This window comes from Bufo bufo, chromosome 2, assembly GCF_905171765.1.
Source record: "Bufo bufo chromosome 2, aBufBuf1.1, whole genome shotgun sequence".
NCBI classification, from domain to species: domain Eukaryota; kingdom Metazoa; phylum Chordata; class Amphibia; order Anura; family Bufonidae; genus Bufo; species Bufo bufo.
The window spans coordinates 686504663-686520633 of NC_053390.1; the positions used below are offsets into that span (position 1 = coordinate 686504663).

Sequence of the window (15971 nt, forward strand, 5' to 3'; positions counted from 1 at the left end):
AACGTGAATAACCCTAATTTTGATAATCTTACAGGGTACTGTAGTTGCCCCATTCCAGTTATTACTTTAGTTGCCCTCCTATGGACTCACTCCAGCTCTGCTATGTCTGCCTTTGTTTCATGGAGCCCAGAACTGTACACAGTACTCCATGTGTGGTCTGACTAATGATTTGTAAAGTAGTAGGAATATGTTCTCATCACGGGCATCTATGCCCCTTTTGATGCAACCCATTATCTTATTGGCCTTGGCAGTAGCTGCCTGACACTGTTTTTTGCAGCTTAGTTTGCTGTTTATTAAACTTCCTAGATCCTTTTCCATGTCAGTGTTACCGAGTGTTTTACCATTTAGTATGTATGGGTGACTTGCATTATTCCTTCCCATGTGCATAACTTTACATCTGCCACTTCTCTGCCCAAGCCTCCAATCTATCCAGATCCCTCTGTAGTAGTATACTGTCCTCTTCAGTGTTAATTACTTTACACAGTTTAGTGTCATCTGCGAAAATTGATATTTTACTATGCAAGCCTTCTACAAGATCATTAATGAATATATTGAAGAGAATAGGGCCCAATACTGACCCCTGAGGTACTCCACTAGTGACAGTGACCCAATCTGAGTATGTACCGTTAATAACCACCCTCTGTTTTCTATCATTGAGCCAGTTACTTACCCACTTACAGACGTTTTCTCCCAGTCCGAGCATTCTCATTTTATATACTAACCTTTTATGTGGTACAGTGTCAAATGCTTTGGAGAAGTCTAGATACACGACATCCATTGATTTGCCGCTGTCAAGTCTAGAACTTACCTCCTCATAGAAACTGATTAAATTAGTTTGACATGACCGATCCCTCACGAAGCCATGCTGATATGGCGTTATTTGCTTATTTTCGTTAAGATGCTCTAAGATAGCATCTCTCAGAAAACCTTCAAACTGTTTACCCACAACAGATGTTAAACTTACCGGCCTATAGTTTCCAGGCTCTGTTTTTGGACCCTTTTTGAATATTGGCACCACATTTGCCATGCGCCAATCCTGTGGGACATTCCTTGTCTGTATAGAGTCCGCAAATGACATTCAGATGACAGGTGTCGCTCTTAGTATCACTGCACAATTCACTTATTAGGGCAGTCACGGGGCCAAAACTGACCAAATAACTCAAGTATGAACTCAGCCTTTAAAGGTCAATGTTAGCGCCAAGAAGAAGCGCACTCCTTTTACATCGTCATCAGTTGATTCCACATAGATGTCTACAGAACCTGTTCTATTAAACTCTTATACAAGTAGAGCACCCCGAAAGACTGGAGAGGGTGACAGCAGTAAGTTTGTGTTGACGTCACTGATGATTTTGCCCTTTCTCTAATCTGTCAGAACAATAACCCCCCCAAAAAATTTATCCTGTCTGTTGAGCATCCATCTTCACTCGGTCAGCATTTGGTCAGCAATCAATTAGTATTTCTAATGCCAAAAAAACAGGAGTGGATCCAAAACAGAGATGACAGAGTCATTCAAGAAAACAGAGATGACAGAGTCATTCAAGAACTGCTGGGTTGCTGGTCAAGACACGACCGCTAGCTGACACTGGCCTCTCGAAGTAACCCCTGCTGCCATGACTCCTTACTCTGCTGCGACCTCTGCCTGCGCCAGAAACATTTATGCCTCCGCCACTCCCCTGTGCAGGGCCTGGCACTTCTCTGTCTGACATACTGTTAGATATAATAAATAAATAAATAAAAAGGAAATTAAAACACTCCCAAAAAGTCTATGATTTTCTCACTTCACCACACAACGGCAAATAAGCCCTTTTTTCCTACTAATAGTCACAAAAAAGGGCTTTAGAACATATCACTGCACCACTGAACGGCAAATAAGCCCTTATTTTTTCCACTTATACATGCCACATAAGGCTTTAGAACATATAACTACATTGCTGAACTGCAAATATATTTTTATTTTGCCACTAATACATAACAAAAAGGGCTTTAGAACATATAACTGCACCGCTGAACAGCAAATATATTTAACTTTTGTCACTAATACATGGCAAAAAGGGCTTTAGAACATATAACTGCCATTCTGAACGGCAAATATATTTTTCTATTGCCACTATTACACGACAAAAAGGGCTTTAGAACATATAACTGCACAGCTGAACAGCAAATATATTTTACTTTTGCCACTAATACACGACAAAAAAGAGCTGTAATTTTTGCACTTCATCACACAACGGCTAATAAGCCCTTTTTTCCCCACTAATACAAGCCAAAAAATGTTTTAGAACATATAACTTCACGAAACGTAGAAATATTTCCTTGTATTAAACCCTGTTAATGGCTGTAACACCCCAATAACAAGAACGGTTTGCTGGAATTACAGCAATGTGTAATAGGATTAGTCCTATTACCCAGGCTGTAACCTCCCCTACTGAACCCTGTTCAACATAAATGCTGTGGAATGATTCCTCCCTTATCCTTTCCCTACACCTTGGATAATCTTTCCCTGCACTTGTAAATAATTTTTTTAGCACAATGAAGTTTTTTCTAGCACTGTCCCTAGCGCCTGCTGACGTCTCTCCCTGCACTAAGTTCACTAGGAAAATTGCAGAATCCAAGATGGATGACGCTATTTATAGGGCTGTGACATCACATGGCTGGCTGCTGATTGGCTGCATGAATGGAATTATGGGTCATCCCGCCTTCCCAGAGTTCCTTACTTTATGTCCTCACACGTACAGCAGCCATTTTAGGAAAAAATCGATTCGTTACCACGAAGCGTAAGGAAATTCGGATTTGGTGCGAATCGAATTTTTCCTGAAATTCGGATTGAATTCGACTTCATCAGTTTTGATTCGCTCATCTTTAATTATTGGTATAGTATATCATTATAAATATGTAATCTATAATCATATATCCCACTCATTTTTTCAATTTGTCCTGTCATAATATACATATAGAATGTGTCGGCAGATAAGAACCATTTGGCCCATCTAGTCTGCCCAATATATCTGAATACTATGGATAGCCCCTGGCCCTATCTTATATGAAGGATAGCCATATGCCTATCCCATGCACGCTTAAACCCCTTCACTGTATTTGCAGCTACCACTTCTGCAGGAAGGCTATTCCATGCATCCACTACTCTCTCAGTAAAGTAATACTTCCTTATATTACTTTTAAACCTTTGCCCCTCTAATTTAAAACTGTGTCCTCTTGTGGTAGTTTTTTAATATGTATTTATTTAATATGTCACTCTGTCACTCTGACAGCGATAGCTGTCACAAGTATTAAGCATAATTATAATCTGTCAAGTCAGCAGTTTTCCCTATGATTTTGTAGCCTACTGAACGAGACTGAGGGACCATTTAAAGGCTTAGAAAATGTTTGCAGGTGTTTTGTGTTGATTACATGATTAAAGTTTGTCACCATGAGTCTACAATATTAAACTTTTTCACAATATTCAAATTTTCTGAGATACTGACTTTTTTCATTAGCTATAAGCCATAATCATCAATATTAAAAGAAATAAACACTTGAAATAGATCACACTATGTGTAATGATTCTATAATATATGAGTGTAATGAATTACTGAAATAAATTGTTAGCTCGGCGGTCCGTGCCTGCTCTGCTGCCCCTACTCCTGGGCACGGGCTCCCTCTTTCCCTCCTGCTGCTTTGCGCAGTGCTGATAAGCGTGGGCAGCAGGTAACTTAACTGTTGTATCTGCGCTCGGTGCCAGAGCTTATTTCCTGCCTGAGTCCTGTACTGTTTGTTAGGGCATGCACGGGCGTGTCTCTCCTCCCTTGTGAGGGAGCATGTACACACCCTCTATCTCCCCAGCCTATGGCTGGGTTACAGAAAGTATTTAAAGGCACTTCCTGCCCCAGGAAGGCACCTGTGTAATCTTGGTCACTAGCTTGTCTAGTTTCTTGTGTGAAGGTGTTTTGGAAGTTTCTGCTTTACTGTATACCGGACCCTGCTTCTCGATTCAACAGACTTTGCTTGATTGCCGCCTGCCCCTGACATTGGACTTTGATTACGGACTTTGCTTGATCACTGCCTGACTTGACTCTAGAATTCCTAACCATGTCTTTCCCCTTGGTGCTTTGCTCCAGTATCAGCTGCCACTGACCCGAGGACTGTTCAGGAGTGGTACCTGGTGACTACCCTAATGGAACAAGACTATCCTCACATGAGAGGCTCTAGAAGACCAGGAAGTTAGTTAGTCACGCCCCTCCAGGGTATAGCCAGTCAGTGGCATAACATAACTTCTCAATGATGTTCTAATTTATTGAGATGCACCTATAAATGATAAGTGTTGTGTGGTTTGCAAGAGACTTGCAATTTTTAGTAGATGGTCTATTTTTCAGTAGCACAACGAAGAGACAAATCAATAGCTTAAAAAGAACAAGGTTCAGTGCCCACACCAAAATCCCAGTGCTATTTTGTTTGAGAACTGAAAGAACTGTTTTGTAAGACAAAAAATACTATGAAAATAGTGTGCGAAACTGATAAGGACTTATTCACAAAAATCTGCATCAAATGGTGCCTTTTTATATGTAATGTACAGTATATAATAATTGAATTAATAAGGTTGTTTAGTAATTTCCATATTGTGGAACCCTATACAGTAAGCCTTTAAGTTACCATCTGTCCTATGTGTTCTTAGTGGTGGCATTTTCACATTAAAACTGGAGCATGCTGACAGTAGAACATGAAACACAGACGCAACTTGAAGACATTTGATGTTCTGTAAGACTGCACGTGTTGTTTCCCTTCATTCTTGTCTATGCGCTGCTCCTCATCAGTTTTATCCCAATAACTATTTTAAAGTTGACAGATAATGTCACCAAGATCAGAATATCATCCAAATATGATTGTGCATGTCTCATTTAAAGTGGAGCCAGTACAGTTGGCGTACAACCAGACAAACCACTGATACCATGCTTGTCCTCTGTGCTGGTGATCAATTGACTAGAAGTCATATCACAGGAAGAATTTTTTTTTCTACTGTGTTTCATTTATTGATCATCTGCTTAGCTGTCCCAAACCTGGAATGGCAATAAACTAATTGGTGCAAGAACAAAAGGAAAAAGCATAGATGTGAAGGTTATTAAACAGCATTGCTATGGTAGGTAAATGACATGTCAGACTGACTTTTCATTGCCTCGTTCTTGTTTGTGTGACATGCCATTCTCAAAATGCCACTTGACATTTCCATAGAAATTATGCTGCTATTCAGTCAGTGCTGAATCGAATTGTTGGCAACTTGGCAAGCAAACCATAATTTCAACTTTTTAATAAATTTCACTGGGATGAAACATTTTGAGGATTGCTAATCTAGTTAAAATAAGCTGCATAGTGAAGAGAAAATTTGCATTAATGTCTAAAGTTTAAGTAGAATTCCTATTTGTTGGTTTCTTTGCATGATAGCTCATTGATTAACACTAGAGATGAGCGAATTTTTAAAAAATCTGATTCGCCGGTTCGCCCAATTTTTCCACAAAAATTTGGTTTGATCTGGAAAAAAATAAAATAAAATATATATCATTAAAAAACGTCAATTTCCTGGCTGCAGAGAGCCTTTATAGTGGTGTAGAACACTGCCTTGCAGTAACACGCATAGGGAGTCTGCTTTGGTAGTGAAATAATACTGTGAGTCAGTATGACATGCAGATGACAGGCGTCGCTCTTAGAATTACTGCACAATTCACTTATTTGGGCAGTCACGGGGCCAAAACTGACCACATAACTCAAGTATAAACTCAGCGTTACAGGTCGATGTTAGCGCCAAGAAGACACTCTTTTTATATCGTCATCAGATGATTCCACATAGATGTCTACAGAACCTGTTCTATTAAACACTTATACAAGTAGATCCACAGAGTGGAGAGGGTGTCAGCAGTAAGTTTGTGTTGATGTCACTGATTATTATGCCCTTCCTCTGATCCATCAGAACAAAAACCCATAATAAACGGATCCTGTCTGTGGAGCATCTGCTTTCACTCGGTCAGCATTTGGTCACTAATCCATCAGTATTGCTAATGCCAAAAAAACAGGAGTGGATCCAAAAAAGAGATGACACGTAAATGGAATATTTGCATGTGTTCTGTGTTTTGTACCCACACTGGCTTTTGGCTACCAAATCATAAGCCAATTCTGATCGGACCATACAGGCCTTACAGCTGCTACAAAGAGAGGATCCGTTGTGCGTCTTATTTTTACTTCCTTCTGACAGATCAGAAGGGTCAAAATAAATGATATTGTCAGCCAAGCCAAAAAAGGCAAAATAGTGGCCCAGTTATGAAGTGGGGAGGGTGGGAACAGCATGAGAAGTCCACAGAGTGGCCCTATGAGAGTGGTGAGATGGAAGCAGCATAAGGAGACCACAGAGTGGCCGAATGACAGAGTCTGGAGATGGCGGCAGCATCAGGAGGCCACAGAGTGGCACAATGACAGAGTGTGGAGGTGGCAGCAGCATAAGATAGCCACAGAATGGCAAGGTGACATAATGTGGAGGTGGCAGCAGCATGAAGAGGCCACAGAGTGGCAAGGTGACATAGTGTGGAGGTGGCAGCAACATGAGGAGGCTACAGAGTGGTAAGGTGACATAGTGTGGAGGTGGCAGCAGCATCAGGAGGCCACAGAGTGGCAAGGTGACATAGGGTGGCAATACCAGTACCCACTGAAGATGGTGGGTGAAAGAAGGAGCACTTGGCATCAGATGTGTGGCATTAGGCGGGTGACAGCACTAGAATAGTAGCTGAGGCAGGTAGCCAGAAGAAACAGGTCTCTTTTGTCAAAGTGTTGGTTTGGCAGATTAGATGATCTAGTCTGATGCATCAGCCATTGGGGGGTGGAAATCCTGGCTCATCCACGCCTGATTCATTTTGACAAAGGTCAGTCTCTCCACAATTTGGGTGGACAGGAGAGTTCTTCTTCTCCCTCTGCCGAATGAAGACAATTCAGCTATCACTTTGCAAGCAAGTGAGCATGCATCGGGCCAATTGTGCAAGTGATTCGGAAGGACTCCCTGCCTCCACCTCCACTGCATACTGCTACGGTGTGTCTGGGTCCTCTTCCTCCTCTGGCTGCTCCTGCTCCTCCTCTTCTTTCACCTGTGTTGCAAAACTACCCATTTCGCTACACATTGCTTGTTCTCCAATGTCTTCCTCCTCCACCTCCAGTTCAGCCCCCACAGGGCTCATGTGGCCGTGAGATCTAGGCTCCACGTCTCCAGTCCCCTGACCAGCCAGATTTACCAGCATCTGTTCCAGGCTCTGAATCAGTGGAATGACGTTGTTTATCTCATAGTCCTGGCGACTAACAAATAACATGGCCTCCTCAAAGGGCCTGAGCAATCGGCAGGTGTCACGCTTGAGTTGCCATTGGCTGACATCAAACTTACACAGGGGAGTACTCCTGTCCGCTTGGATCATCAAGAAATCACTTATGGCCTTTCTCTGTTTGTACAGTCAGTCCAACATATCAAGAGTGGAATTCTAACGGGTGGAAACGTTGCATATCAGCCTATGCCGTTCTGCTGCTGCAGCTCAAGTAGGGTGTGCTTTGTGGTGTTACAAGTTGCTGAAGTGCATGCAAAGTTTCCTGGCCATTTTTGGATGTCTTGCAGATGGGTGGAAGACTTCCCGAACCGCATATTACACATATTAGGTGTCACCACGTCCGTAACAACCGTCTCTATAAATATATCACATGATAGACCCCGTCCGATAAACACCATAAAAATAAAATTAAAAAAACTGTGCCAAAAAAGCTATTTTTGTCACCTTACATCACAAAAAGTGCAACAGCTAGCGATCAAAAAGGCTTATGACCCCAAAATAGTACCAATCAAACCGTCACCTCGTTCCGCAAAAAATAATACCCTATTTAACACAATCGCCCAAAAAATAAAAAAGCTATGGCTCTCAGACTATAGAGACACTAAAACATCATTTTTTTGGTTTCAGAAATGCTATTATTGTGTAAAAATTAAATAAATAAGAAAAAGTATACATATTAGGTATTGCCACGTCTGTAACGATCTTTTCTATAAAACTATCACATGACCTAACTCCTCAGATGAACGCTGTAAAAATAAATAAATGAAAACTGTTCCAAAACAGCCAATTTTTGGGTCACCTTGCCTCATAAAGTGTAATAATGAATGATCAAAAAATCCTATGTACCCAAAAATGGTACCAATAAAAACCTCAACACTTTCTGCAAAAAACGAGCCCCTGCACAAGACGATCGGCAAAAAAATAAAAAACATATGGCGTTCAGAAAACCAATCCAGCACAATCTGCCTTCCAAAAACCGTATGGCATTCCTTTCCTTCTGCACCCTGCCGTGCGCCCGTACAGCAGTTTGCGTCCACATGTGGGGTGTTTATGTAAACCGCGGAATCAGGGTAATAAATCTTGAGTTTTGTTTGGCTGTTAACGCTCAATGTGTTAAAGAAAAAAATTTAATAAAATGGAAAATCTGCCAAAAAAGTGAAATTTTGAAATTTCATCTCCATTTTCCTTTAATTCTTGTGGAACGCCTAAAGGGTTAACAAAGTTTGTAAAATCAGTTTTGAGTAACTTGAGGGGTGTAGTTTCTACAATGGGGTCATTTATGGGGGTTTCCACTATGTAGGCCCCACAAAGTGACTTCAGACCTGAACTGGTCCTTAAAAAGTGGTTTTGGAAATTTGCTTTAAAATTTTAAGAATTGCTTCTAAACTTCTAAGCCTTTTAACGTCCTAAAAAAATAAAATGACATTTCCAAAATGATGCCAACATAAAGTAGACATATGGGGAATGTTAAGTAATAAATATTTTATTAGGTATCATTTTCTGTTTTAGAAGCAGAGAAATTGAAATTTTGAAAATTGTGAATTTTTCAAAATTTTTGGTAAATTTGGGATTTTTTCATAAATAAAGGTGAAATATATTGACTCAAATATATGACTATCATGAAGTACAATGTGTCACGAGAAAACAATCTCAGAATGGCGTGGATAAGTAAAAGTGTTCCAAAGCTATTACCACATAAAGTGACGCATGTCAGATTTGTAAATTTTGACCTGGACACTGGGGCATCAATGACCCTTGGTCATGAAAGGGTTAACATTCTGCCATTGTTGTCTTTGTTCCATAAAATCATTTTCAAAGCAAGTATTTATTCCGATTACAAATAATTTATTAATGAGACTGGCTCGCAACAAATCACCTGTATTTTATTACTTCACCATTTGTTTAAACATTCATTAAAATACTATAAAAAAAATGCATCAAAATATAGTGCATTAATTATTGACCCAGGTATAAATCATGCGGAGCTAAAAATAAATATATAAAAAGTGGCCAAACAGATTTGTTGCAACTGTGTTTTTGGACGGTATTTCTTTCAATAGATATTATTGTCAATATGTAAATATTAGCATCGCCTAATTGCAGCTAGTCTCATATGTCTATTTTTTGATTGTACTGGTGCTTGATATTACATACAGTACAGACCAAAAGTTTGGACACACCTTCTCATTCAAAGAGTTTTCTTTATTTTCATGACTATGAAGGCATCAAAACTATGAATTAACACATGTGGAATTATATACATAACAAACAAGTGTGAAACAACTGAAAATATGTCCTATTCTAGGTTCTTCAAAGTAGCCACCTTTTGCTTTGATTACTGCTTTGCACACTCTTGGCATTCTCTTGATGAGCTTCAAGAGGTAGTCACCTGAAATTGTCTTCCAACAGTCTTGAAGGAGTTCCCAGAGATGCTTAGCACTTGTTGGCCCTTTTGCCTTCACTCTGCGATCCAGCTCACCCCAAACCATCTCGATTGGGTTCAGGCCCGGTGACTGTGGAGGCCAGGTCATCTGGCGCAGCACCCATCAATCTCCTTCATGGTCAAATAGCCCTTACTTTCAAAGTTTTCCCAATTTTTCAGCTGACTGACTGACCTTCATTTCTTAAAGTAATGATGGCCAATTGTTTTTCTTTACTTAGCTGCTTTTTTCTTGCCATAATACAAATTCTAACAGTCTATTCAGTAGGACTATCAGCTGTGTATCCACCTGACTTCTCAACGCAACTGATGGTCCCAACCCTATTTATAAGGCAAAAAATCCAACTTATTAAACCTGAAAGGGCACACCTGTGAAGTGAAAACCATTTCAGGGGACTACCTCTTGAAGCTCATCAAGAGAATGCCAAGAGTGTGCAAAGCAGTAATCAAAGCAAAAGGTGGCTACTTTGAAGAACCTAGAATATGACATATTTTCAGTTGTTTCACACTTGTTTGTTATGTATATAATTCCACATGTGTTAATTCATAGTTTTGATGCCTTCAGTGTGAATCTACAATTTTCATAGTCATGAAAATAAAGAAAACTCTTTGAATGAGAAGGTGTGTCCAAACTTTTGGTCTGTACTGTATATCCGTGCATTTATATGGTCTATATTCAGTAAATAGTGTACATGTGGGGTTTAATCGCTGCACTGGCTTGCTCTCTTACGTCGTTGATTTGGATATAAGTGGAAGGGTTTACAATGTACATGAGCTGTGTCTCTATGTTGTTTAGAATATATTCTCATTAAGCCGGATGGATTTTTGGGTTACTCACGACCACAACGTTTTCTGTGGGATTCCCCACCATTCGTGTCTTTCCCCGCTGGATCTCTCTTAGTCGGGTCTATGTTGTTCCCAGTCGGCTTGTAATAAGCTTTGCGGCTCCCCTCTCCACCGCCTCAAAGCACTAGCGCACTCCTCAAAATACTGCCAAAACGCAGTGTGTCAGCCTGATGATATTCCGATTGTATAGAAAAATAAGTCTCCGCCCACACTGTCTTTCTGTCGGCATTTACCATTCATCAGACGCGTTTTCGAAACAAACTTGTTTCTTCCTCAGTGGTATATGTTCAAATGGATATATCGTTTTGATATATCCATTTGAACATATACCACTGAGGAAGAAACAAGTTTGTTTCGAAATGCGTATCATGAATGGTGAATGCCGACAGAAAGACAGTGTGGGTGGAGACTTATTTTTCTATGCAATCGGAATATCATCAGGCTGACACACGGCGTTTTGGCAGTATTTTGAGTAGTGCGCTTGTGCTTTGAGGCGGCGGAGAGTGGAGCCGCAAAGCTTATTACAAGCCGACTGGGAACAACGTAGACCCGACTAAGGCTACTTTCACACCTGCGTTGGGTTCGGATCCGTCTAGTATCTGCACAGACGGATCCGCACCTATAATGCAAACGCTTAGATCCGTTCAGAACGGATCCGTTTGCATTACCATGAACAAAAAAAAATAAATTTTTTTTTTTTTTTGTTCATGATAATGCAAACGGATCCGTTTTGACTTTACATTGAAAGTCCATGGGGGACGGATCCGTTTGAAAACTGAGCCATATTGTGTCAACTTCAAACGGATCCGTCCCCATTGACTTACATTGTAAGTCTGGACGGATCCGTTTGCCTCCGCACGGCCAGGCGGACACCCGAACGCTGCAAGCTGCGTTCAGGGGTCCGCCTGCTGAGCGGAGGACAAACGGTGCCAAACTGATGCATTCTGAGCGGATCCGCATCCACTCAGAATGCATTAGGGCTGGACGGATCCGTTCGGAGTCGCTTGTGAGAGCCTTCAAACGGAACTCACAAGCGGAGCCCCGAACGCTAGTGTGAAAGTAGCCTAAGAGAGATCCAACGGGGAGATGCACGAATGGTGGGGAATCTCACAAAAAACACAGTAGTGGTGAGTAACTCAAAAATCCATCTGGCTTAATGAGAATATATTCTAAACAACTTTTAGAGACACAGCGAACGTACATTATAAACCCTAAGAGTGCCAGCCAGTGCAGCGATTCAGAGTGCCAGCCAGTGCAACGATTAAACCTCACATGTGCACTATTTATTGAACGTGCAAGAGAGACCATATAAATGCACAGATATATGTAATATCAAGCAGCAATACAATAAAAAAATTGACATATGGGACTAGCTGTAATTAAGCCGATGCTAATATTTACATATGGGCAATAATATCTATTGAATGAATTACTGTCCAAAAACACAGTTGTAACAAATCTGTTTATTTATTTATTTATTATTTTTTTTATGCGTGAGCTCCGCATGATTTATACCTGGGTCATTAATTAATGCACAATATTTTGATGTATTTTTGTAATAATATTTTAATGAATTAATAATATACAGGTGATTTGTTGAGAGACAGTCTCATTAATAGATTATTTGTATTCTTTGGTGCCGTAGGGTGAATGGCAGACTGTGCTCCACAATACCTGGTGAGGTCCCTCAATGTGTTAATATTTATTCTGATTAGTTTGCATTAATAATAAAAATAACATTTTACAATATGTTTTATCATCTACTATTTGTGGGCAGCCATTATATTTTGGGATATTAAACATGTAGCTAACATTGCAATTTTTATTCTCAATCACTTTTATACAATACTCAAATATACAGTTTTGCTGTACTGATCACAGAGTCTATAAATGCTTATAGGTGCCACATGGAGATTTTCTCCATTATAGGCAATGGAATGATTTATCACACAGTATATGCACATACAAGACAAAATAAATGTACAGTATTTACTTTTTAAAAATACAATTCATTTAAGTAACTTGCATTTTTATTTTGGCTTCTTAGATCTCCAGTTATGGCTGGTGGATTGTTTGCAGTTGATCGGAAATGGTTTTGGGAATTAGGAGGCTATGATCCTGGTTTAGAAATCTGGGGAGGAGAGCAGTATGAAATATCATTCAAGGTAAGAACAGCAAAAATCTAAATATATTCAAATCTTAATAATAGCAAGTACAGTACCTGAAAGGAAATTATTTTTTACTTGTTATGTTTCAGTTTCTGAATGTATTTTACTTGAATTTTCCAATGTAGATAATTGTATCTTAGACTATTGCAATGCCTGATAGGGGCTTAAAGAGCATGTCACCACAGAAGGCAATGCAATCTTGCAGACAGCATGTTATAGAGCAGGAGGAGCTGAGCAGATTGATTTCTAGTTTTATGGGAAAAATTCTGTACAAATTTCAATTTATACATTTAAATATCTGATTTTTCTTACTTAAGTTGTACTTAAGAGGTATTATCAGAGATTGATAGCATTCTCTGTGTAAGTGTGTATACATAGATAGCTGTCAGTCACTGATAGTTGTACACAGGTGGATGTGTTATTAGTAATTGATAGTATTTACTGTGTAAGTGAGTATACAGAATAGCTGTCAGTCACTGATAGCTATAAGCAGGGAGGTGTTATCCGTGATTGATAGCATTCTCCGTGTAAATGTATATACAGAGATAGTTGTCAGTCACTGATAGCTGTACATGGGGGAGGTGTTATCAGTGATTGATAGCATTCTCTGTGTAAGTATGTATACATAGATAGCTGTCAGTCACTGATAGCTGTACTCGGGGGGGGGGGTGTTATCAGTGATTGATCGTATTCTTTGTGTAAATGTGTATACAGAGATAGCTGTTAGTCATTGATAGCTGTACATGGGGAAGGTGTTATTAGTGATTAATATCATTCTCTGTTTAAGCGTGAATACAGAGATAGCCATCAGTCACTGATCATTGTGCACAGGGTTGGTCTTAACTTCAGAAAGAGCAGAGATTTAAAGGGATTGGCTGGTTTTCTATATTGATGACCCATCCTCAGGACAGGTCATCAATATCAGATTGGCGGGGGTGCTGAGAGTCGATCAGCTGTTTGAATAGAATGCAACATGCTTTACCTGCTCGCCATCCACATTGCAGGAATGAGCAGGTGTAATTGGAGCTCCTCTGTCCCATTCACTTCATTGGGGGGAAGAAGTTAACCTCTACACAAATGTGGAGCTCTTTTCAAACAGCTGATGGGTGGGGGTGCTGAAAATTGGTCATCAATATAGCAAACATGGCCAACCCATTTAAATTTATAAATTATAAACCGATATATAAATCTGCTCAGATCCTTCTTCTCGATAACATGCTGCTTACAGATTGCATTGCATTTTGTGGTGTCAGGTTCTCTTTAAAGTGGTTGTCCGAGAAAAACTAATTTACAGGTGGATTAGAAGGGTCTGATTAGTAGGGGTCTGATTCCCACTGTTCAAATGAATGGGGGTGCCATGTCCCCATTTGAATAGATCAGGACTGCCAAAGTAAGTTGAGTATGGAACTTTTCTATTTCTGTTTGTCTCTCACCTATTTCCAGCAGTTTGGCTCGACAGCTGCACTGTTCAGACAGGAAACACTAGACCTACACTTTTGACATTGGGCCCATCTATAAGATCAGACACTTATAAACAATCCTGTAGATTGATGATAAGTTTTTAATCAAGACAACCCCTTTAACCCATTCACACCCCATGCCATACTATTATATTCCTGCAAGTAATGTTAATGTGAAGTAATGTAATAGTACAGAACAGTGATGGCAGGTGCCAGATGTATTATACAGTTGGTACCCTGCTCTCACTGCTGGGATTGTAGATTTCTCCACCAGTTTAACCTCTCATATATCAGTCAGTAGCAGAAGCAACATGTGAGTGGTTACTAGAGAGAGGGGGAGTCCCTTCTGTGCTCAGATTTGCACCCCCATGATGTAACTGTGGGGTACTGAGGAATTGTTATGGTAGTCTAGACAGGCTATGCTACAGCTTCTATCATATCATGCCTCCGGTAGGAGGAAATAGAATGCCTCTGGCAGGATGTAATAAAATCTTGGTCAAAATCCCTAAATTCTGAATTACAGAAGTATTGTTGTGTAAATACAAGTGATCAAATGGGTTAAAGTACCCTAAGAGAACAAAAAAAACTGTAAAAAAAACAAAAAACTGTTGAATAAAATTTAGATATTTAAGAAAAAAAAAAACACAAAAAGTTATTAAGCCTTAAAGGCCTGGAGTTTTTTTTTTGTGTGTGTGTTTTCGTTTTGCGCTCCCTGCCTTCCCAGAGACATAACTTTTTATATTTTTCTGTTCACATAGCCATACGAGGGCTATGGCCATACGTCTGCAGGACAAGTTGTACTTTTCAACGCCACCATTTTATATTGCATATCATGTAGTGGGAAGCAGGAAAAAAATTCCAAATGGAGTGAAATTGCAAAAGAAAAGCAACTCCACCAGCTTTTTTTTTTTTTTTTACGACGTTCGAATTACGATAAAACTGACCAGTTAATTTTATTCTAAAGGTCAGTACAAATTCGGCGATACCATATACGGTATGTATAGTTTTTCTTGCGTTTTGATAGTGATAAAAAAATTCTAAAATGTGAAAAAATCGGTCATTGTCGCCTTATTTTGACCCCTATAACTTTTTTGTAATTTTGTATACGGAGCTGTATCGAGGCTCATTTTTTGCGGAGCAATCTGAACTTTTTATTGACACCATTCTGGGGTGTGTATGACTTTTTTTACACTTTTTATTTTTATTTTTTTATTTTTTTTAGTTCTTTTATTTTTATTTTGGGAAAAGGGGGGTTATTTTTTTTACACTTTCTTATAGTTCCCATAGGGAACTACCGTATTTTTCGCCCCACAAGACGCACCGACCCATAAGACGCACCTAGGTTTTTGGGGAGGAAATTAAGAAAAAAAATATTTTTAACCAAAAGGTGTGTTTTTGGTGGGTTTGGAAATAATGGTGGTCTGTGGATGGCACTATTACTGGGGATCGGTGGATGGCACTGTTATGGGGGGATCTGTGAAGGACACTGTTATGGGGGGATCTGGGGAATGTACTGCTATGGGGGATCTGTGGATGACTCACTGTTATGGGGGGATCTATGGATGACGCAGTGTTATGGGGGGATCTGTGGATGACGCACTGTTATGGGGGCATCTGTGATGGACACTGTTATGGGGGGATCTGTGAAGGATACTGTTAGGGGGGATCTGTGGCTGACACTTATGGGGGATCTGTGGATGGCACTGTTATGGGG

The 15971-nt window shown here is 39.9% G+C and overlaps 1 protein-coding gene across 1 annotated transcript in view; it reads left to right on the plus strand.

Annotated features, from left to right (window-relative positions):
• Positions 1–15971, plus strand: part of GALNTL6 (polypeptide N-acetylgalactosaminyltransferase like 6) — a 1828331-nt gene that overhangs the window by 1472198 nt on the left and 340162 nt on the right. The window contains exon 6 of the mRNA XM_040419898.1: positions 12677–12794. Coding sequence (XP_040275832.1) covers positions 12677–12794 — 118 coding nt within the window. The remainder of the gene's footprint in view (positions 1–12676; positions 12795–15971) is intronic.